General features: G+C 32.1%; 1 protein-coding gene and 1 long non-coding RNA gene across 2 annotated transcripts in view; one reads left to right on the top strand and one right to left on the bottom strand.

Moving 5' to 3' along the window:
- LOC111429293 (lutropin-choriogonadotropic hormone receptor-like) overlaps positions 1–24,535 on the bottom strand; it is a 95,914-nt gene that overhangs the window by 42,236 nt on the left and 29,143 nt on the right. The window contains exon 2 of the mRNA XM_023065163.2: positions 2,018–2,218. Coding sequence (XP_022920931.2) covers positions 2,018–2,218 — 201 coding nt within the window. The remainder of the gene's footprint in view (positions 1–2,017; positions 2,219–24,535) is intronic.
- On the top strand, positions 20,470–21,714 carry LOC139430828 (uncharacterized). The gene is made up of 2 exons (XR_011641200.1): positions 20,470–20,630; positions 20,712–21,714. It is a non-coding gene; the product is annotated as an uncharacterized lncRNA (long non-coding RNA).

Raw genomic sequence — 24,535 nt, 5'->3', positions numbered from 1 at the left:
TAACTTCAATGTGTTTTAACCAATTTCTTTATAGTATTAACACTTATCCTCAACGTGTCTTCTCTGTGAATCGACTCTTCTCGGCTTCTATCGATCGACTCGAACCCTTGAGCGAGACACTCGAAGGTTCTCGAGTCTTCCTCAATCTTTTTTACATCTTGGCCATCCTGCTGGAAATTTTCCTCGATTGAATATTCGTATTCTTCATCTTTTTGTACCTAGGGCTTCATGTTATCGGCATTAGGTTAGGCATGGTCCAGGATTATCTCCTATTCTGGTTATTGTATATCGATCAGATCTATGTATTGTCGTCACTTGATAAGGACCAAAAAATTTTGGCAGTAACCTCGATTCATTTTGAAATTGTGTTCTTCGAATTGTCACCAAATCTCCCGTTCTATATACAAGAACCATCTTTATTTTCTTGTTGTACGTTTTTATATTTTCTGTTTGTACTTTTTTCATTTGTATAGTCTTTCTAAAATGTCCTTCAATTTCACTCTTTCTTTCATTTCATTTCAACACCCAAAACCATCTCAAATGGTGTTCTACCAATAGCTATCTATATCGCATGAAAGTGGCAAGAAGCTGTCTCTAACGCTTCTTTATAGATTTTTATGGTAATCAGCAGCATAGTAAAATTTTTCTGTTTGTCTTCTAGCTGTATATCCCACAACAAAAGTACTTTATGTGATTTATCTCGGTATGGTTAGAAGGTTCGAAATACGTAGAAAAACATACGTTGTATCCGATTTAACGTTATAAACCGGGTACGTAATAAACGGACTCTATTGTAATCAACCAGGTCTCAGAAATACCAAGCACATCACACCAACAATAAAACTAGACTGTAAGGCTGGGCATTAATAATGTCTGAGGATCCATTATGCTTAATATAAATTCGCCCATTATACGACCAACAGTCCTTGTTCTTAAACTTCGCCCAGGCTTGTTTCAAAAAATTGTAAAGAATTATATTCGAAATCCATTCTACCAGTTTTTTAATATTTTGGAGAAATAATATAAAATGTTTTTAGTACATACTTTTAAACTGGTCTTTAATTAGTAGATAATAAACTTGAGTCTTACTAGTTTCGGCTAATAGCCATCTTTAGAGACTAGTTTTTGGACACAATAATAGATTGAAATATTAAATATCAAGTTTACATTTTTTTCAAAGTTACAAATTTAAATTAAAATACATTTAAAAACTTAGAACGTTCTAAGTACAGGTACTTGTAGTGAAATGTTACGAAGTACTATATTTGATATTTTAATCTATTATAAGTCCAAAAACTAGCCTCTGAAGATGGCTATTAGCCGAAACTAGTAAGACACAAGTTTATTATCTAATTAAAGACCAGTTTAAAAGTACAAAAAACGTTTTATATTATTTCTCCTAAATATCAAAAGATTATGATTCCCTGCAGTAAAGTCTTACTGTATGCTAATCTCATCTATATACTATCTCGAGATTTATAACTAACAAATTTAAACAAAATAGGGCGTGGATTTTTATTCTTGCCAAAGAACGGCCCAACATGGTGATAATGGTCTATATCGCTCTCAGATAATGATAAACCAAGTATTCTGGCTCTATAAACCTTGAATTTAATAATACTACTCGGTCGACTTGACTGAAATTGATATATGCGAGTACACGAATTAATTTATTGTAATAAAAATCTATAGTAATAATATACATAGATTAAAAATAACATACAATTTCTTAAAAAAATATCTTCGTATTTCGTTTTAATAAAAAGGGAATGAAATTGTTCTATAAAATCATATAAACATAAAATCTAAAAAAATGATATAAAACTTATATCTGTATTGAAACCAAGATATTCGATGAGTTGATATATGTATTAGGAATATCAATTTTCATACTTGATGTTGAGAAAGAATTTTATGTTGCATATTTTAAAACGATTGAATTGTAAAGAAACTCATAAAATTGTTATAAAATTTCTTGTTGATTTGAAGAAATAAAACGTTCGAAGCGTTTACTTACAAAGTGGATGGACTTGAAAGAGTTGCTGGTATGTCTACGAGATCCTGTCCGGAACAGCGGCATTCAACTTCATCGATTTCTAAAAGGCCGCCATCACACACGCAATTTTTTCGTGGATCACCGCCATCACGTGGATTGGGAGAAGAAAATTCACTACTTCTCACAAATGGAACTGAGAGTATCAAAACCGTACTGACGAACCTAACGAAAAATAAGAAAAGAAACAGTTAGAAAGAATATACAAAATTTAGATTTTTTATTATATTGTTGTAAGATATTTATTTGGAAAGATTTTTAAATGATAAAATAGAATGCTTTTTAAGGATTAAGTAGCTTTCCGGCAAAATAAGTAAATAAAAAGTACCTCGTTAAAGTTGAATATAAAACCGTTGGGAAAACTTTCGTAATTTTCATTTTGTCGCATCGTCTGTATCCAATAATCTTTTAGGAATAATTGAAAGAGGACGATCTTTGGATGCGATGAAAGGATTGCGTAAAAACGATTATATTAAACCGTGTTTTTAGCGATTGCGGTTTTTATTAAAATCTTTTTAATTAGTGTATTATCTAAGTATGAAGGGTTTCACGGCCGGTGTTAATTAAACGGCTAGTTCTAGATCTAGTGTTAGTTCTAATGCTATTGTTAGTTCTAGTTTTAGTTTAATAGTGTATTATAGTTTTTATGCTATTCATTTTGTAAATTTTAATTTAAAAAATATTAGGAAGAATGCAAAGAGTATCTTACTTGCTATTTATTTATACAGGTGCCCATTATGTATGGAATATAGTATATATCTTGGTAAATATCAACTTCATAAAAAACATTTTATAAAAAAGTTGTTTAATATTTGATTTGCCATAATAAGAAAGCATTCAATTGTTTTTATTTCAGAAAACAAACTAGCAACGAATAATACTTGAAGGCAATGTAAGGCTTTTTTAAATGGCAATGTATCCTTTCGTTAGGCTGATTTGATAGAGATTACTTTTCTCTTTACGATGACGTAAAATTTATACAAAAATATATTTCCATAGAAACCAGGGCGTACCTACTTAGTTTGTCCCACATAAAATGCCTGAATGAAACCTGAATGTTTCTAGTTCTAGGTTTAGCTTTAGTTCTAGTTTAATTGTTATTTAGCGTTAGATTGTGGTATATTTTCATCGTACGAAAAGTAGAACTAACAGTAGACCTAGAACTAACATTCGCGTTTACCCACACGTTAAGACGGCCGGAAACTCAGGGTTATCATAAGGACGTCGCCTTTTTCGAAGCAAAACTTTTCCTTTGCAAAAGCTATGTAACATTTTATGTGTTAACAGTGCAAGGGCATAACAGTTTCGTAACTATGGTTACTGTATTCATATATTGCGAGTTATATGAAATTCCCGGTATATCGAGACATATTTCAAGACAAAAAGGGATCAATTGAAACTAAAAGAGGTTGAATGATATAAAAATACGTTTCACATGAACGTGTTGTAAACATTACACTACACTCAGAAAAATATTAGCGGTTATAGTAACGAATTGATACTGCTATTTAATTTTTCTTGATTTTAACGTAAATAATCGTGGTTACAACAGAAATTCATTTAAATGAAATAAATAGTAAGAGGGGATTAAAGCCTACATAAATTTCATTCTAAGTCTGCAATTTTCTTAATTCCCAATATTAAATATAAATTATATAAAATTTATAATCTTTTATTTTAAATATATTTCAGTTATTCTAAGGAGAATTTATGTGCACTTTGTCAATACCATCTAACTACTACTTAAATTAAATGGTTAGTTAAATGATTTCTAGAAAAATATTCTTTAGTTGAAAAGGAATTTGTGTTGTGTTAAAAGAAGTATGTATTTAATGATGTCCAGGTTTTTGGTCGATTGTCGCCGTCATGATATCACATGATGTGTAACGGCCGATTCTCTTCAGTTCGTTGGTAGCTCCTTGCTTAGTTTTAACTTGTGCGTACTTGTACACGAAATAGGCGTGCAAATAGTTATCAAAGATAAGTTCAATAGTTAATTAATACTCTTTTATTTGTGCAAGTACTGATATTATACAGATTTAAAATTACAAACATGCAATACGTGCATAAAATGTGCATTACTTTTTTTTAAATAGATAGAAGATTTTTAAAGAAAATGGAGGTAAACCTAAGGCAGGGTTCGATAACAGTTTCAAATTTACTAATGGAATGGGATCTTGCTGAATTAATTGAAGACTTTCAAGATATGAATATAAACTTTTTCTTTTTGAAACAAGGTCCGTTAAGTGATAGTTTCTATGGTAATTAAATATTTCTCGACCTCATTACGTCATAATTCTTCTTACATGATGTCAACAACCGCAAAAAAAAATCATTACAACATTTTTCATTCCTTATTTATTAATTAATAATAATTAGGAGATACCAGCGCCGCGATGAAATTTTTTCTCTTTAATTTATTAAATTTCTACAACATTTTCGTCTGAATCTGCAGTACGTTTTTATTACATGTATTAGTATTGCTAGCTTTAATTTTTGTTTTCAACAGACTACTTATTACACGCTCAGAAACAATAAACGGAAACCTTCGGGCAAACGACAGATACTACAATTTAAAATTCTAAAGAAGAAAACTCAACCAAACAACTAATCAATCTGAATAAAAAGAGAGCGTACAATCTCTTTTTCTAGAAGGTAATGCTCGAGATTATAAAAGCGTTTTTTTTAAGTGTATCGTCTCTCGTTTCTTGAAAACATAGGAGACTACAGAGGGTTTCTTATAGCAAATTGTGATCCCTTCGTGTGGGACACAATTAAAGAATATTGAGCGGACTTCTGAATACAGACTCCAGTCTTTTCGAAGTTCTACAGAGACGTTGTCGGAATTATTAAAAGTATGGCCTAGACGTAATGACACTAATACTTACGAACTTGTATGTTATTATTTTATTTTGTAATTAAATTTTCTTTTATAGGTTCATATTGATTTTTCAACTTTATTTCCGGATAAACCCAATAATAATTTAATACCCACATTTTCTGAATTTACAACAAAAATTGTTGAAATATACAAATCCGATATAAAAGATAAACATAGTAAAGAATTATTTAAAAACTTACAGCATGGCGAAATCTCAAAAGGTAATTGAAAATGATTGATATTGATTGAAATAATTATTTGTACAACACTTGATGTTCGTTTTTTAGAATCCAAAGACTGTTATATTATTTTGCTACTACACGCTATATTACAATCGCAAAGATTATCTCGAAAGTATAAATCAACTATTGTTGACTCTCAAGACGACTACGTTTTGTTTGTCAACACAATTAATGACGTTGCTAAAAAATTGGAAACTACACGGACGGATTATGCGGAAAACAAAATCAAATTGTAGCCCCGAGTGGTCGTAATTGGATCGGAAAAAGGACAAGATTGAACAATTTTATGTATATAGTGATGGGATTAGATACAAGTGCCATTCTTTCCTACAAGCAATTGACATTCTAATTAAGTTGGTATACGTCTTTAATTTACAATTGTCTCCGGTAAGCAAATTAGTGTAGTCGTTTCTTACAGAATATTTTTATTATATACTGCAACATTCCAATTGTGTCAACGCATTAATTTCAAAGCTTAACAATGTTTAAGTGTTTTCTTTGCACGGTAGGTGGCTTCAAAACTACCGTTTTATATTTACATCATTTAAAGCAAATTCAAGTTTTTACAATCATGTTTATGATTAAAAAAGAGTGAAATGTTTTTTAGTTTTATAAATAGGAGCTTCTATATTTTATTTTAATCCAAAATAATTTAAATTTCCATTTATTTTTGTTATTCAGGTTACTATATTTTATTCGTGCATATCCACTTATTTTCAGTTTTTACAATCATGTTTATGTTTAAAAAAAATGTATTAATTTATGAAGTATTGTTAATTTATACAATTAAAATATAATCTTTTGATTTAAATAAATTGCACAATTTAAATACCAAGTGCATTTTTATTTAATTCTCAACCAACAACAACTATAATAATAGATCCTTGCTTTTGATATAAATTCAGTGTACTTAATATTTAGAACCTTCATATTTACTAGAAAGAAAGCGAATTATTAATGGTAAAATCTTAATCTTTCGAATTGAAAATATTTTTTCTTTGAAGTAAATGAAAATTCATATTAACATTCAATAGTGTTTCATTTAATTTTAATTTATCTACTTATCAACTTTAAAGATTTCTTTATTTAATTCAGTTAACTAAAGCAACTAAACTTCTAAAGCAAAATTATTTGTATTAAACGGTTTTGCTTTTTTTGTTAAGTACTTTGATACACTTACAATTGAATGGTGCAATGATTCAATAAGAACAGTAAATTCATTTGGATAAAAAGTATATCCCTTTTTCCTTTGCTGTCACGTAAAAATTCTTAATCGTAAAGAATTATTTTTCTGAGTGTATAGTAAAAATTTTGATTCATTAAAATTCAACAAAAACCAACAGTTAAAACAGAAAAACTTGTGTTAACGAGTGCATGAAAAAGCTAGGTATTTAAATTAAAATTTTCAACTACCAATGTCACTTACATAAGGATTAACTTCATTTATTATGAAATTCCTTTCCATATAATTCAAAAAGATATACGCTAAAATGCCAGCAGTAGCATATCCATGGGTACATCCTTCAAGATAATAAAAATCTCCATATAAATGCAATAATTTGGAGTATCTATATGGTTAAAGATGTTAATTAAATGTTTAATTAACATCTAATTAAAAGTGTTGAAAGTTGTGCTTAAATTGTATTTAATTGGGAAGTTTACAAAATGGTTGGTGATATCAAATGAAATAAGAATACTATTATTTAGATTTAGATTTTTGGTTATACTAGTATTAAAAACGATTTAAAAACGTACGAACAACATTAATGTTTTTAACCTTCGCTCGATTAAAGTAATTCAAAACTTTTCCTACCAAAACAGTATTAACATTTAGTAATTTAATCCATATATTTTTAAATGATTATATTACCTCCTGTATGAATAGTTCCATAGAAAATAAAAAAACAGATACATTCTCATAAATAAGAAAATAAGTCAAACTCAATCAACATGTTTCACATATTTCAACGCCAAACCAAATAATTAAATAGGATTTGTTGGGATGGTTATATTTGCATTGCAATTGAAACAGGGTTTATTGAGAATTATTTGCCTTCTGCTTCTTTGTCTTATTGTTAGACCTTTTGGTCTATTAATTTTGTTTTCCTTGTCGGTTGACCTCCTGGTAGGTGGATCGCTACCTGTCCTATCATCTTTTTAGTCCTTCCTGCTGGATTTCTCTGCATGGCTGTACCATTCTTTTTTTCGCTGTCTGCCCTATTGTACAACGTCCTTCATCCCGCACTGTTCCCGGATGTTAGTGTTTCTTATTTTGTATCTTCTCGTTTTGACCAGAATAGTTCTTAAAGTTTTCATTTTAGCAACTCTTAGTCGTAGGGCACAATGGGCCTTATTTAGGTTTTATAAATTCTTATTTTGCTATGTTTATAATCAAAATGATAATATATCAAAACTGATAAACTCCATCTCCCACCGAGCTTTTTGCGATAGATGGGATGGGACAGCAGTAGGTGCCTTTGCTAAGAAAACTCTGCTCTACCCTGACCGGAAGACATCTACTCAGTTTCTGGGAAAATCGAAAAGTGACTTGAGGCTTCTCACCCACTTCCTGACCGGACACTGCAGGTTACGTAAGCACATGTTTTACATGAAGCTGGCGAATACACCCCTCTGTAGAGGGTGTGAAATGGAAGACGAGACGGTAAGTCATATTGTTTGTGACTGTCCAAACCTCGTGTACTTAAGGGAATCTATTTTCGGAGTACCATGGCTCCAAATTTCGGATATAAGGAACATACCTTTCTGTTCTATATTAACGTTAATGAAAAGATTGGACTGGTTTTCTGACCCTTGAATGAACAGTAAATTGTGGGGACGTACAAAGGGTCCGCTGGGGCCTAAGTGCTGTGAGTAACTCACCCCCACGTGAAACTACATACATATCGTAATTCCATGTTTGTTGTAAATGTTGTATTCTTCATACCAAATGTATCGTAAAATTTGTCACAGATTTTCCCTGTGTATTCTGTAGTACTTTATTAATTCTTTCCCCAGTTTCTTTTCCGGTCTCATTTTCGGCATCCCACTGTGAATCCGTATGATGGATATTTGACTCACAAAACTAAAAGGTGAAAATATTAAATAAATAGTCATTAGTATTGCTAAAGAGGTTTAATTTACATTATTTTACCTTCAAACTTACATTTATTATCTATAGTAACTTTAATTTTCATGTTTTATGATGTCTTGTAGGATTTTGTTTTCTGAAATTTTAAAAAAGCATACAACACACATGTACTTTTGCTCCGGACAACCAATATATTTCGTTCTAAGTTGACAAGTCTTCTGTACAACTTGTAAGCGATCTACATGGTTCTGCGGTAGTTCATAACAAGGAATACAGCTATTTCTAGACCTATGTCAATAGTTTTTAATTTGTGGTTATCACCTATGTTGCGCTACAGCTACTATAGATAAAGTAAGCATTTACAACAGTTGTATTCATCAGTAATTCAAACATTACTTTTGTGTACCACTTGAAACCTCGATGTATAGATGTCCCATAAGATGTGAGTTGATTACAAACATTTAAAAATAATTTTCCGCTGATGTATTTCAAAACAGTAGTTGGTTTTTATGTAATTGTCTCTAGTTTCCATCGTTGTAGAAATATTTTTGTTTGTAAAGAGCATAACATCCCTTTTGTCTTTCCATTTCCCCAACCATAACTGTTTTCATTTTGCTCAACTGTCTTAGAGTTAAATGTTCTTAGTGTCGAGACTAGATGCGTTATAGTATTATTTAGCGCATGTTGATAGTAGTGTTGACCACTTCTATAAATATTATCTCTACACAATATACTTCTCTCAACAATGGCTCAACTAACATAATAGATGTCTGTGTAATGAACAGAGGTGTCTTCTGAGTTATTCAAATTTCTTAATATACTTAGAACACTATCGCTACTATCACTTTCGTTGTTGTTAGGTCATTTAACTAGATAATACAACTCGATTAGATTATAAGTTATACGGTCAGATTATTTTCTTTGAGATTTTTATAACATGTAACATTTTATCAGATTACTCAAAAAGGGTTACTAGAAAAAGTTTTCGCTTGACCGTATGTAATTTGAGTGCACTATCCGAAACATTTACTCTCCACTAAAAGCTTCGTTAAAACGTCTATGATAATTTCTAAAAAAATATATAACTCGTAATGATTAGGAAAATACATAAAGTTTAAGTTTGGATTTCTTCGAGCTTTATCCAGTAAATTTTAGAATGTAATTATCAAAGTAAATCCTTTTGACAACGAGCAATTGATCTAAATTAACGCAGTATTACGCCGAACTAAAGCGCTTTTAGAGGAAGAGATTGTCGAGGAAAAACATATAATGATTAAATTATAAGGTAAAAGGGCACGTTGTTAAGTTACAAACTTCAAAGCAAATAAAATTTAATAGAAAATTACAAGTAATGAATTTTTAATTTATAAATTTTAATTAATTTAAAGACAAGCAATTTTGTCGTCGTTTTCATTTCGAGTTCTTTCCATGGCAACAGAATTTCACCCCAGATCAATTCAACACAAGTGTTGTGTTCAAAGAGATTAGATTTATTTACACCGGTGTCTTATTTTATTAAACATTTTATGATACAAATTTCAACGATTTCAAATACATTTCCCAACCTTTTTCTAAAAATCTACCATTTTATGTTATTCCAGAAACAATTTGTTATGTTACTCAAACATTTTTATCATTTTAAATTAATTATTTTGGCACAAAAATATGTCATGGCGGTTTCAAAACACTACAACAAATTTTATTGTGACGTTGATAAAATAATTTTTAAAATTACGCTCGGAGATATAATTTGTTGGAGAGATATTAAATCTAGTTGGGAATTTTAGTGTTACCGCAACGCAAGAAAATTTGTTTCATCTACAACACCATCTCTAATGATGTTTTAACTGCGCCGAATTTAATCTTCTTTGCAAGAAAGGAAAACAAGAAAGATAAATATACATGTTACACCAACACCTTAAGGTGTAAAAGATTACCGTAAAATGGAAATTAAAAATAAACAAATTAATTTGGTAAAAACAACTTAAGTAGACCCGCTTTAACTTAGTTTACGAATTTTAAATGGAGTTCTAAAAAAAAACACGAAGGTCGTCACAACTTTTAGAAACAAACGTAAAAGGGAAATGGCTCAAAATGTAAAAGGACCTTTTTGTTTCTTCATCTACATATTTCTACCCTGTCGAGAATAACATAAAACTTTCTGAAATTTCGTTTTGTTATTACGGTTGTGTGAATATGATTATTAGTTTTGCGTAAGAAAATATAAACCAAACCTCGCCGATAATTTTATGAGTTTTAAAAACGGATTGTGTTTTTTCATTCAAATTAACCGGTTAAAGCAATTTATTTTTGGATTACTTTTTAATAACAAATCCTATTATTGGAACAAAGACGTTTATTGTGATTTTATTTCCGTAAAGTACAAAATCCTCGAAATCCCATGGATAAAACGTCGACCGACGTATAAAATGGATTTTCTACCCGCACCGTATTTCGACAGGATTTAAGGTAATCTGTTCGAATCGAATCCTTATCTGAACGTCAACGGACGAATGTGAAATCGTGGGGAGTATACAGACATTTATGAAGAATTAATTATAATATAATTAATACGTAGCGCATAGAATTTAACAGGGGGACAATAGGAGGTGTGGAAATACCTATTATTATAATCCCACTGCCTTTGTTAACATTTCAAATAATTCAATGAAAATTGCGGTTGTTGTGATATTTCATAAAATCTCGATACAAGGAAATTAGTAGACTTAAATTTGAAATACCTATTATTATAATCCCACTGCCTTTGATAACATTTCAAATAATTCAATGAAAATTGCGGTTGTTGTGATATTTCATATAATGTCGATACAAGGAAAGTTAATAAAACAATATTGTGTTCCGATTTTCTATTATCCGCTTAAGCTTATCTCTATTAAGATAGGCGTCCCATATGACGCAAATTGTGTTACGCAAATTTAGTAGCGTAATTTGTGTCCATTCTGATATACATATACCAGGGTTGGGCATAATGCACTAAAAAATAAATGTGATAAGCGTTTCACTACCACTACTTCTTCAGTGGTAGTTAAAACACGAATTTCATCATCACTGAATATTTAGTGATAGTGAACAAAAATTGCATTATCACTAAAACTTTAGTGATAGTGAAAAAAACTGCACTACCACTAAATATTTAGTGATAGTGAAAACCTTTAGTGATAAATAAGATTTTTCAGTAACATAACACTGCTTCTTGAAGAATAAAAGTAGACTATACATATAAGCTGAGACTGTATAACCTATTTATAATATCTACAAGAATGCTACAATGACGGTAAAATTGCATGAGATCAAATACCAATTGGGTGTGGGACAAGACAAGACGATTCAATGTCCCCCAAATTGTTCATCACAGTCCTGGAGAGTGCATTTAAACAACTGGTTTGGACCCAAAAAGACATAAACATTGATGGCAAATACCTAAGTAATTTGTGGTACGTGGACGATACAGTCCTTATTTCGGATAGCCTTGAGATGAAACTGATGCTCAACGACTTGCAGGAGGTGTGTGCAAGAGTCGGGTTAAATAGTTATTAATCAACGTGAAGAAATCAAAATTTATGACAAATCTTGTTCCAATCTCTAATATCAACATTGGGGATAATGAGATTGAGGGAGTTGACAGCTATGTATATCTTGGCCATGAGGTTCGTGTATCCAGAGATAATCAAACAAGTGAACTAAACAAAAGGATCACACTTGATCGCAAGAGCAATATTCCTATATATTTGAAAAGAAAGGCTTTCAACCAATGCGTGCTTGCGGTTATGACATACAGCTCCGAAACTTTAACATTAACTGTGGCCACTATCAGGAGAAGCTCAAAGTAACGCAAAGAAAAATGGAGAGGTCGATGCTGGGTGTAACCCTGAGGGACCACATACGAAATGACAACCTACGAAGAACAACTGACGTAAATGATGCGGTCTACATTGTGGAAAAGCTCAAGTGGAACTGGGCGGGTCATAACGCGCGAATGAAGAATGAACAGTAGACAAAACGGTTGGATTCAGACAGCTCAGAATAGAATCAAATGGAACAGAATAGGGGAAGCCTATGTCCAACAATGGACACAGAGGGCTGCTTGATGATGATTATAACTGAAATCAGTTTTTTAATACTTCCTTAAATCGTTATAATTTTTTGGCGAACATGTCGGGCTAAAACATCCTGGATATGATAGTTCAACATTTTTTAACTATAAGAAATATTTTTCAATTATCCTCATGGCAGTGACAGATGCAAATTGCTGGTTTACAGCGATTGACGTTGGAGCTTACTGTAAAGAAGATGGTAGTAATTTAATTGATCAAAAATTGTAACTTTGGAGAAAAGATTAACCATTTAGTTTTAACCGTTTAGTTAGTAGTTAAAGTATAGTTAAAGAGAGTATAGTTGAAACAATAAAACCCCAATTTAATTATCAACTAAATGTAACATGAACATGTGTTGAGTGTGCATTTAGTATACTGTGCAGTAAATCAAGAGTCCTTCATACTAGTATTTTTACTTTTCCTGATTTTGGAATTGATATGATGACTAAATGATTACCAAATTTAGTAATAGTTCTTCAAAATTATGTTAGAAAATGCAATGAATTTAATTTTATTGATTACTTATCAACCTGTCAGTTATAAGACTTATACGTCACGTTAACGTACTTACGAAATACTCGTGGCATTCGACATCACTTTACTAATTAGTTTCTTACAACAGGAAAAGTTGAGTGGCAAGAAAATTAGTATGCTGAATAAATAATGTTACTTACCAATTGCCTGTTTTTCTAGATCACAACAAAACTTAGATCTAATATAATTTAGTCTTTTTGAAAATATCTCTTATATTATAGAGTAAACTACAATTATGATGTTAACTCCACTAAATCTTATTGCGACAAGAAACTATCATGAAGCTTCTTATGGAGAACCGTGTTGCCTAGTCTCTCTTATTACACCCGCAATCGATTAAGCTATTACAACGTTCAACCCACTCAAACGTTGGGGGATGGAAAATTTTGTTAGTGTTGTTCGAGCAAGGAAAATTGCAATCGGTTCGTATTCTGACTAAAGTATTGTACCAAAAATTAATAATTATCACTAAATATCATAAGCGTGTTGTATTTTCCCTCCATGGTTTTATTCTGTCTTGGGTTAATTTACGAACACTTAAATCAGGGCTTCCAATAAAATGACATCTGAGCCGTACAAACTGGGAACCATGGCGGTGGATCCACTTTCAGTGTGACTTGAGCTGTAAGTTGCAATATCTTGCTGAAACCACATTCCAGGTCTATTTTCCACTAAAGAGCCTACAACGTTCTGAAGCATGAATCGACAGCGTTCTCCATTTACCATCACCATTGTCATTTTCAAAGCGGAATCGTCAAATTATATCTATTTCTCTACACCAAACTGTGCAGTTAAGAGACTTTAAGGCTTATTCACACCATCGATCAACGAATGGTTGTGACAAATCAAATCACATGGTTTCTACTAAACATATGCATTTCATAGCAGTATAGTTACAAATGCGGTCTTTCTGAGATCATCCAACGGTTATATACCAGATCTCGCATAAACACGGTGCAGATAGTATGTACAAAGCAGATGTGTGGAGCAATATCGCAAAAAAAAATAAAACAAAGTAAATAAACATTCGTTGAGTCAAAATATCAAATGCATTGTCCATAACACGTCTGGCACGATAAATCAGTGACGATAAATTAAACACCCTTTATTTATATATCATCTTATGTCGGGGTTCTATGTATGGTAGACCTTCAAGAGAAAATGCTTCAGTACCTCTTTGTATAGGAACTTACAAAGACTCTCATAGCTAAACCAAACGATGAAGAGCATTAATGTGAAGAACATTTTCGTAAATTTTACCACCAAACTGACTGCCGGTAGATTACCAGTGAATTCAAATCCGTTTAAAGGGAAAAGCCTCATCGAACATAATGATCGACAAACTCCAAACGACTAAATCAGATACAAAGTATGCATAGGAAACTTAGTCAATAACTACAATACAGCCATAAGTGATATAATCGTACCATACTAGATAACACGAAAATTAAATTCATGACTGCTTGCACTGAACTCAATAAAAAGACAATTACTGCTGTAAATAATAAAAAAAGGGTCAATTGTAATAACATAAACTAAGCTCAATCGCAGAAAAGAGTACAAAATAACAGTAATAAAAGACGAAAGGGCAAATGGAACAAGAAATTTTGTGCAATATAAAGCCACTAAGATAGAAATCGGAAAAATGTGCTAGTCATCTATCATTTTGTAGCCACATAGTCGTTGTTGCAAAGACAAATTTTCAATTAATATTGGTAACTAGTTATTTACAAATTCGATGCTTCTTTCACCAATTATACCACATCAAACAATAACAGACCAAGGTTGACCCCTTCTATAATAATAAAATGTTTATTCCTATTCAATTGTACATGACTACTAAAAGTAGACACGTTGAGAAAACAGCGCATTATCAAATTGACTTTGAGTGATTCGAGAAGTGCACATGTGTCATATTCGCTGTGTTTACAACTTGCTTTTAATTGGTGAATCTAGTTATTCCGAGGTACCTATACGTATTTTTACCGAAGTGTGAGTCTATGACCGAGCTTCGCGTTGCTGTAATTAGTAAGTGGATTAAAGCGGTAAATGCTTGACTTTATTGAGTTTGCTTATTTGCTTTGGTTGGTTTTGAGAGTATCACAGCAATTTCGTTTCTCTGCGAGAAACAGGATTAATGTGCTATCGCACTCTGGGTGGTATATTGTCTCCTTTGATCTATTCCTTACTCTCTCTTTATCCTTCTCCGGGGCCTGCCTTTCTATGTTGTCAGTCACCGCAATAACGGGCAGTACAGGTGTGTGAGTGTTATCCCTACTCCTTCCTTTTAAATAGTCGTGGACACACTAATGAATATATGTGCCTGTTGTAATCGCCAGTGCGAACAACATCGCACTCTAAAGTGCTGCGTCTGTAGCAAGATATTTAATATTAGTTGTGTCGATGTCTCTGCGGCTGAGGCAATGTCTCTTGTCATGCGTTTCGTACGTTTCATTGAGGAATGACTTAAATAGTCTGAAAGCCATTATAATCTCTCTTCAGAAGGATATTGGTGCTCTAAAATCAAATGTTAGCCCGCCATCTTCATATTCTTTAACCGATTTTTACTCAAAAAAGTTATACACGAAGTAATGGAACGCGAGCGTAGGAAGAACAATCTGATGATTTAAAATATTCCTGAATCCGACGGTTTATCATGAAATGAACAAGGTGATGCAGATGCTGTTAACCTTTTAGGCAAACTATTTACCGATTTGGGGGTTACTGAACCTGTTATTCACCCTTTTTGCTGCGGTAAATTTGACGCTTCTAAGAGCTCGAGATGTACGCCTATACAGGTAAAATTGTCAGATCATAATTATTTTAAGTTTATTTTTAGTAATATGCGAAATTTGAAATTCAATAATAAATTTAAAAACTTCTCTGTCTGGAATAATCGTAGTCCTTTCCAGATTGATCTTTATAGGAAAGCGAAAACCGAATTAAAAAGAACTGAGTTTGGCGAGAAGGGTTTGGTCCGTGACATTTCCCCAATTCTCCAGCCTTCGGAAAACTGATTTTGCCATACAAGATGTATGAATCTGTTAATGTATATTATCAAAATGTTAATGGTCTTCGTACAAAAACTCGTGAATTTTATGTTAATTGTTCTGATTGTAACCATGATTTAATTACTCTATCGGAAACTAACTTGAATTCGGATTTTGGATATAATGAATTGTTCGAAGATAAGTAGTACGTCCTACGGGCTGACTGTAAGTTTGATTTGATTAGACTTAATAGAAGTGGAATATATAATAGAGGTTAATAGACTTCTGCTCGCTGTAGATAATCATCATGATGTTGAACTCGTTGATTCTACAGATATCCAGTCTTTGGTACCACTTATCGATGTGTTGATTTGCAAGTGTTCTTTATGGTACCTCCTGATAATCGCAAGCTGATTTGCTATGTTTTTTGGACGTCTTAAAACATATAGTTTTGAATTATCCAGTTCTTATCCTTGGTGATTTTAATTTGCTTAAACATGTAAGGGCACCTGGCACATCTATCAACTGTGAAAAAACGGAGTTATTTCGTATTTTTTGTGATTTTCTGGACCTTTGCCAACTCAATCATATACTAAACTGTGACAATCATCTATTGGACTTGGTGCTAATAAATACTGATCATCGCTGTGATCTGGTTCATGATGACTATCGCCTCGTCTACGAGGATCAGTACCATCTCTCTTAGATATTACCATGAACTTATTGATAGCAAAAAATGATTTGTCGAATTTCCTGAAAAGCCAACTTTCCTGGCTTGTATGATAGACTCGATACGGATTGGTCTTTTCGAAATGTGCAGTTTACATGTTTTGCGAGCTTTCTATACAAAGTTGTATGAGATTTTGGATTTATTAGTTCCGAACCGATTGTGCCGTAGATCCTCATACCCTATTTGATACACCCCAGAAATGAATCGGCTATTAAAGATAAAAGAGTGTTATAGGAAGAAGTGGAGGAGAAGTAGTAGTGCTTTCTATTCAGTGGAATACAAAAGACAGAGGAGTTTGACTAAACAGAAAATCTCTGATGCGTATACTTCCTTTACTATTAGTGCTGAATAATCGCTTAGTTCTGATACGAGCAACTTTTGGAATTATGTAAGACGGAAAACAACGACCTCTGGACTTCCTGGCAAGATTACGTGTGCCAAATCCATCTACACTGATTCCGATAAAATAGTTAATGCTTTTGCAGAACAGTTCTCTTGAGAGTCTAGAGTATATGCCAGTGTGTCTGCTAACTACATGGTTGATGTACACTCTACGTATCCTCCCGTCTTTGTTGCCGATGTCACTAAGGAACAGGCTTTTCATTTCCTAAAAAGGTTTTATAAAATTTTATAATTAACTTATATTAATTTATCCTTAAGCATTTGCTCTTTGCTTAATCTTACGAACATTACTGATTATCGACCGATATCATCTTTGTCCAATTTCTTAAAGTATTTACACAGTTTATTTTGCATGATACTTTATCCGCAAGTTCAGTAGCAACTTGTTTAGTGCTAACATGAAAGAACTTTCGATACAGAGTTTGCCACACAACAGTTTGTTGTTTTGAGAACATTTTGCCACATTATACTTAAATGGAAATCATTTTGCCTTTTCTACTATTATTCAGCTATACATATATTGAGAACTCGTATCGTGCTAAATTGTTTACATTGGCAAATTTATATTTAATAGAATATATGTTATAATCAGTATTTACTTTAATAATAATGGATATAATATATTTATAGAATTTATTACAAGAATTGTAGTTGACATAAAACGTATACGAGATTTGCATTTTTAATTACATTTTGTTGTGGAAATAAAACCTCTCGTTCATTTCAGTTCCAGTTACGGAAACAAGCGGTTCTGTCACAACCTTAACACTCATAGCCTGTGAATGGCAAGGAATCGTTGAAAATCTGTGCTTAATATATTTCCACTTTGAATCCCATTTTTAAAGTTTTTATCAGATTTATCAATTCTAACAGTTCTATACTCTGAAGCTACAAGGTTAATTACAGGAATTTCGAACCATCTAATATTTTTACATATAGATTGCCTTTATGATCCTTCTGACTCCAAAAATAATTATCCACAATAAAGTATTCAGTATGAATATCATTTACATTTTTTGATAAACATTTTAACATAAATCTGCACTTAAACATAAGTTTAAAACTTTGTTTGTCTTTTACAAAAATACCATTATTCTTAGAAACTCCAACCAACTTTGAACTTATGTTCCCCACAAAGCTAATAACTCGTGACATCGAAAACTTTGGGTCAGCATGTTATCAAAAGGACATAGACAAAGTTTCGTCGATAAATAAAAGAACCACCATTTTCGTGGTTAATTGTCTGTATAACAGATAAACACGTCGTTTTGGGTTTGAAAAATGTAACAGAAAAAGAATGTATTTTTAGAATACCTGCCTTTAAAAAAATACCTACAACCTTTAGAACCGTGTTTACATAAGTTGATTTTTAAGATGTTATAAATTCGACTTTTACGATTCGCCACATTCGTATTTTTATTTTCTTCTTGAAATAGTTTCAAAAGTCAAGTGAGTCACGTTTGAAGTTTTTTAAATTATTTCTTATTTCCATTGAAAAAAATCTCTATTAAAAAAAAATTAAAGTTTAATGTCACATTCTAGACATTTTATTACAACTCGTTTTAGAACAGCTAAAATCCACATAAAATGTACTTTAAAGTGCATCGTTTAAATAATTTATCACGTTGATGGTATAAACTATAAACATTTATTTGATTAATTAACTGTTAATTTACTTTTAACAGTATCACATTAATTGAATGAGATTTATTATTATTCAATAGCATTCGGTATTTTTATTTATCTCATTTTACTCATTTAAAATAATTAAAAAAATATTACGTGTTTCTTTTGATATTTTCAATTTGATTTTTTTTTTGCATTGTGTTATATTTATATGAAAAGTAGATTTGGAATATATAAAGGAATTATAACAAGTGCATGGAGTTCTTACATTATTTATTAAATTAGATTCCATTAAAACCTTCTGGTTATTCCTTTCAATTCCGAAAGGGATTGCTAAGAAATTGTTGTAAATTGTTTAAATTAGATTTCATCTCTAATTAAATTCTTCCTATTAGAGTGTAACGACAAATTTGAAAACTGTTTTGAAATGTTATAGAAAGTCAGTCAAATTCCTTTAAATAATTCTATCTACAAATTAGGTACCTTGTGAAACTTATAATTAGATATCAATTAGGGTTGAACGGAGTGATTTGATTGTAGTTATAACGATATCTATCTTTTTATAGCCCCCATATAATTCGTATCATTGTCTAACGATTAATTTCTTTAGATCTCAATTACACCACCGTGTATAGACGATTATGTACCGTACGAAAAGTTTCTTACGAAGTATAAAGTTTCTTTTGAGGTAAGGATATCACAATAAGAACAAACGTGTAAGCAACTTCGGGATGTTACAATATATAAAGTACAAAGTAACATGATAACATTGATTTAAAATTTGCTGTAAATCTTTATATAAAAGCTTCCAGGAAAAACGACCACAAACTTTGGTAGCGGAATGCACTAAAAGCAGACAGAGTACAGAATGTAGGGTACAGAATCAATAAATATATTAACCCTGGAAGGGATACAGCAGTTAGTCATAATAACTTTAATATTTTTGAGTTGCTTAATTTGACTTATAACCTATTCTTAAACCAGGTTAGGTTCATTCTGTCAACGTTAAAAAGTACGAAAAATACTTTTATCTACAACTATTGAATTATCTATTCGTTATACAATTGATTTTTGACGTTTAATGACACTCATTACCCATGACAGACAAAGTGTTGAATAATGAGGCCATTATTCCACACTTCTGACACTGCCTACTAATCAAAAAATAAAATATTAACAGAAATGACAGCTTTCTTATATTGAGGTTATGTCTGAAATGTCTATCAAGTTTATTTTTTTTTCGTTTTTTTGATTTTTTTTTCAAAATTAAATAGTTGTAGATAAAGTATAGTATTCAACTTGCGTATAATGGATGTTACCCACTCAGATTACAACACTCGCTCGCTTCGCTCGCTCGTGTTGCAACTTCTTCTTCGTGGGTAACAGCCGCCATTATACGCTTGTTGAATAATATACTATTTGAAAAGGTGTTGGGGTAATAAAGTTTGAGAGAGCATTCAAACACACTTAGCCGATGTCACAAATAAATAGAAGACTTAGTGAACTTACCAGACTTGAAGATGGAAAATCGGTGATGTGCAACGACAAATGCACGAGTTATAGTGGACGATATGTTTGTAAACAATGTAGACTTTATGTGGTTCCTGGTAGAGCACAGAGTGATTCACTAAGGCTTTGGGTATACCCTGCGCAAAAATCAAGGACAAGCTCGTTTTTAGTTAGGACGATTCGGTACTATTTTATGACATTAGTGAACATAACAATGTAGGATATTAAAGTGTAGTGACATCCATGCAATTTATCAGCTCAAAGATGGCAAATAGTAAAGTAGTCGTCGTAGTTCAAAATGAAAGTGAAAACCAAAACAAATTTTGAAAGGTTAACAATTCGAAATTATGCATGATATCAGTTTTGGGACAAATAGACTCAAAGGATCCTGTAACCAGTGATATATAACAGTCGGAACTCTGGTATACAGACTATGGACATTGATAATTCAGGGATATAAGTAAGATCAAAACATTCCAATAGGAAGCTTAGATGAACACCTAGAAAATTTGTATAACACTAAATTTGTTTACGACATTAGGTTTGGCTCAGGGCTACTAGCAAATTACTCTCAGCGTGTAAGGTGTAATCCAAGTTAATGATATTTGGTTGGAAAAACGGTCCGTACGAATTCTCAGAAATGCACAAAGTACCAAATCGTGTAGTTATATATCTAGACTATATAATCATACCTACTTACTACTAGGAAGAAATGTTTGGAAGATTAAAACTACTTTTGATAGACTTCGTAAAACGAGATTTATATTGATAATATCAAAATATCAATTCGATAGAAAAAAAGTGAAAGCAGTAACGGCTTTTTCCTTTGTATTATGCAATAAGAGCTAGATTGAGTGAATTGAGAAAGAAACATATTATTTTTAAGTGGAATGATAAATATGAAAAGAATTTTGTGATTTAAGAGACGCGTTAATTAATCTGTTCTAATCATACAAATCGAACGGAGTTATATACTAACACCAGTGCAGTCGGTTTAGCCGAAGTTCTTCTTTAGGAGAGAATTAATGGCCGTGGTGTTTTATGCCAAGATCTTTCCAGAGCGCGTTGGTTGGATAACTTCGAGAATATGATCTCGAGTTCAAATATCACCACCGAATGTCGCATGTCGACGCGGCTTCCAGGACACCAGTTAAAAAAGCAAAAGAAATACTCAGAGATATGTGTAATAGACTGGACGTATATAACGTGTTAAGTCCAGTAGATTATGTATTACTGATACAATATAATGATTTAAAAAAATAACTTGAACTACTAAAACACACACGACAGGACAAATTAAAAACTGCTTCACAACAGCTTCCACATAAAAGAGGATAAACTCAAAAAAAAATGTCGGTATAACAAAGATTCCAAAAAAAAAACAAAACTGGAAAATAGAACACTTACACTGCCGTCGGTTTGCTTCTACGTTAGATTAGAAAAAACACCTTTATTTCTATGAAGCCGAAAACTACCGTTATCATACAATTTTAAAGTTAACAAATAGTTTTGAATAAAAATTAAAAATATAAACGTGAAATGCGGCATTGACCTTTTTTCTCCCCTACCAATTCGACAAATCTTACCCATTTTATAATGATAAAATCATCCCAAACCGAACAGGGAATCTCCAAATCACCACCAACGTATTAGTACAACCACGAATTTCGGAATACGAACTAGTGGCCACCAATCAATAAAAAAGTTGATCAACCGGTCATAAATATGTTGAGAACACTCAACTGCCTAAGAACTCTTTGATTCAGACTGTTCACGAAGCTCTCAATAATACCTAAATGGTTAATGCAAAATATTATACGGATTATACAAGTCCCAACTTCACAACGAAGTTTAAGTGGACTCATAAAATACCTTGCCAATCTTACATAAAATTCAGGAAAGAATTGTTTAACCAACTCAGGATATATTGATTTTGATATATATTGGTGATTGCCCAAGTAGTCAATATCGATGTTAACAAGCACCAACATAATATCCCAAAGTAACATCATGGTGATTTGATGAAATTTGCTATTTGCTAACGTTGCACGTTTCACCACTGGTGTGATAGAGTATTAATTCTAACTGGTCAATTCAGCGACAAAAAACGAAACCAAATAAATGATCATTTAATTCATTATTTAAGCGAACCGATCCGAACATTTTTCATTAACTATAAACCAGCGCTTGAGTAACCATTCTATTTTATCCTATTTAAGAATTTTGTTAGTACTGGTATATTTTTTTTCTAGACATGATTATTCATTTCGTGTAAGAATGCATATGAAGAATGGTAAAAGGACTACTCTTGATGAATCAACATACCTATTCTAAGTCACACTGTATGCACAAAATATTCTAAACTATTTTATTGAACCTACATGGCGTTCAAGCAAGTTAAAAGCTTTAATACAATACCGCGAAGCCACCATGATGACGGCATCATGGGCTGTTATACCAGAACACAACAACGACATCCTTATGTGATAGTTAACATTTATCCACTAGTAGACTATATGCAGAGTATTTCAGAATTAATCTGTTGCTATAGCCCCCTGATCCTCTGTATTTTCCATTGAGTATTGTTGAAACATTATAGGAGACTGAAGGAGACAACACCTTATATGGTGGTTAGGACACAATACATATTCGAAAATCTCTAGAAATCGACCATTTACTGAAATCGATGCCAGTAGTTAAACATTTCTGCCAAGTTTGTTCAAAAAAATGGTATTGTTACTTGTTGTTGAGATTTTCATACTTTCTTGGAAACTTCTAAATAAATCTGAAACGTTCCAGATACCACCGCCATTGCTGTTGATGTTGTTATATATGCTACTGTTAGTTTTATTAAAGCACGTTTCATGTAGAGTTGAATGTTGTTATTATGGTTTCTCTGGGCTAAGATTGCTTTTAAGTGTATTACAGATGAAGCTGTGTAGTAGTTGTTTTTCTTTTCACGCCTGCTATTTTGATTGCCAGGTCCCTTTGCAGTGTCCATGTACGACTTTTACACATCGAATGTTGTCTTATGTAGTCTAAATTCCAGACTTTTGAGTGTGTCAGAGCCTTTCTCACTTCCGTTATGTTATCAATTTTTGTAAACAACCTCATCAATAAGTCGTGATATATCAATCGACTTTTATTAGATATTTGTCAATTTATCTTTTTCAGTCTTTTAAAAAAAGCTCGCCACCAAAGTTGTGCATTTGTAACATTACTAATTATCATGCGTCGTGTTGTCACATATTTGCAAGTCGTTTATTACCTTTTGTATGTTTTTGTCAATCACATCTTAGGTTGTTTTCCTCTTTTCAGTAAGCACTGACTTCTGTGCTGATTTAGGTGTACACTGTTTAACTCTCTGAGAACTTGTGATGCTACAGAAAATCTTTACGATATTTTTTTCTAGAGGATTTGATTTGTGGCTTGTAGGACTTGGGACATCAAAATTCTTTGCCTTCTGAATTATGATTATGTTGGTCTGTTTGACTAAAGCCTAATCATCTGTTGATTATTACTTTAATCCCTTCTATCTATATCATCGTCACTGTTTTTATCCACTCTACAGTACACATTATAACCTTTTTCTTCAACGTTGAAAAGAAGATTGAAGACCGTGTTATTTATGACAAGATCTTATAAAGTAGTCAAGTTCAAAGTGCTTATAAAAGTTCTTAAATTGTTCTTTCGCTTGCTTATATAGAAGGCTTGTTCACTTATTCTTATTGGGTCCAATTGAACGTTAAAATAACCTTCTTATCCTACGAATTTCCGATCTTTCATTTGTCAACCTATCATTGTAGAAGTCACATTTCTGCGTTTTTGTCGTTGTATAACGCAAAATGCTACAATTTTTTTCATCTTTCACGTTCTTGTTCCTGCCAATACCTTCCTCTCTGCGAGTCTTTAGTTTGCTTTCGTTGCTGACTGGGTTTTCCAAGTTGATGGGTAACCAAGTTGGTTTTTCACATCGAAGTATTCTCGTTAGCTTCACTCTCGTTGAGTTGGAATTCAATATGGTTAGTAGGTTGTCACAAAACATGCTGATAGTATTGTTCTATGAGTATCCACCAGCGAACTTCTGATAGGATTACAAACCAGCAATATGGCAATATGGTTGCTGACAAGATTGTATTGAAAGCTATAGTTAGGATTTTCGATAGTTCTCTTTGCCCTATAACGGTAGTTTCTTCGGAACTCCCTTCCTCTCATTCCATGTAGTTCTGTATGCAGACTGCGTTAAAACTTTGTTATTAAATAAGGAGATAATAGATAGGTAATAAAAATATATTTCTATTAATTTTACAAGTAGAAGGATCTCTTGTTAGGTTCAAAACTACGATAATTACTCAAAGATATAAT

Source organism: Onthophagus taurus, chromosome 7 (assembly GCF_036711975.1).
Source record: "Onthophagus taurus isolate NC chromosome 7, IU_Otau_3.0, whole genome shotgun sequence".
In the NCBI taxonomy this organism is placed as follows: domain Eukaryota; kingdom Metazoa; phylum Arthropoda; class Insecta; order Coleoptera; family Scarabaeidae; genus Onthophagus; species Onthophagus taurus.
The sequence above is the reverse complement of the archived record's forward strand: the minus strand, read 5'-3'. Positions and strand labels throughout refer to the sequence as shown.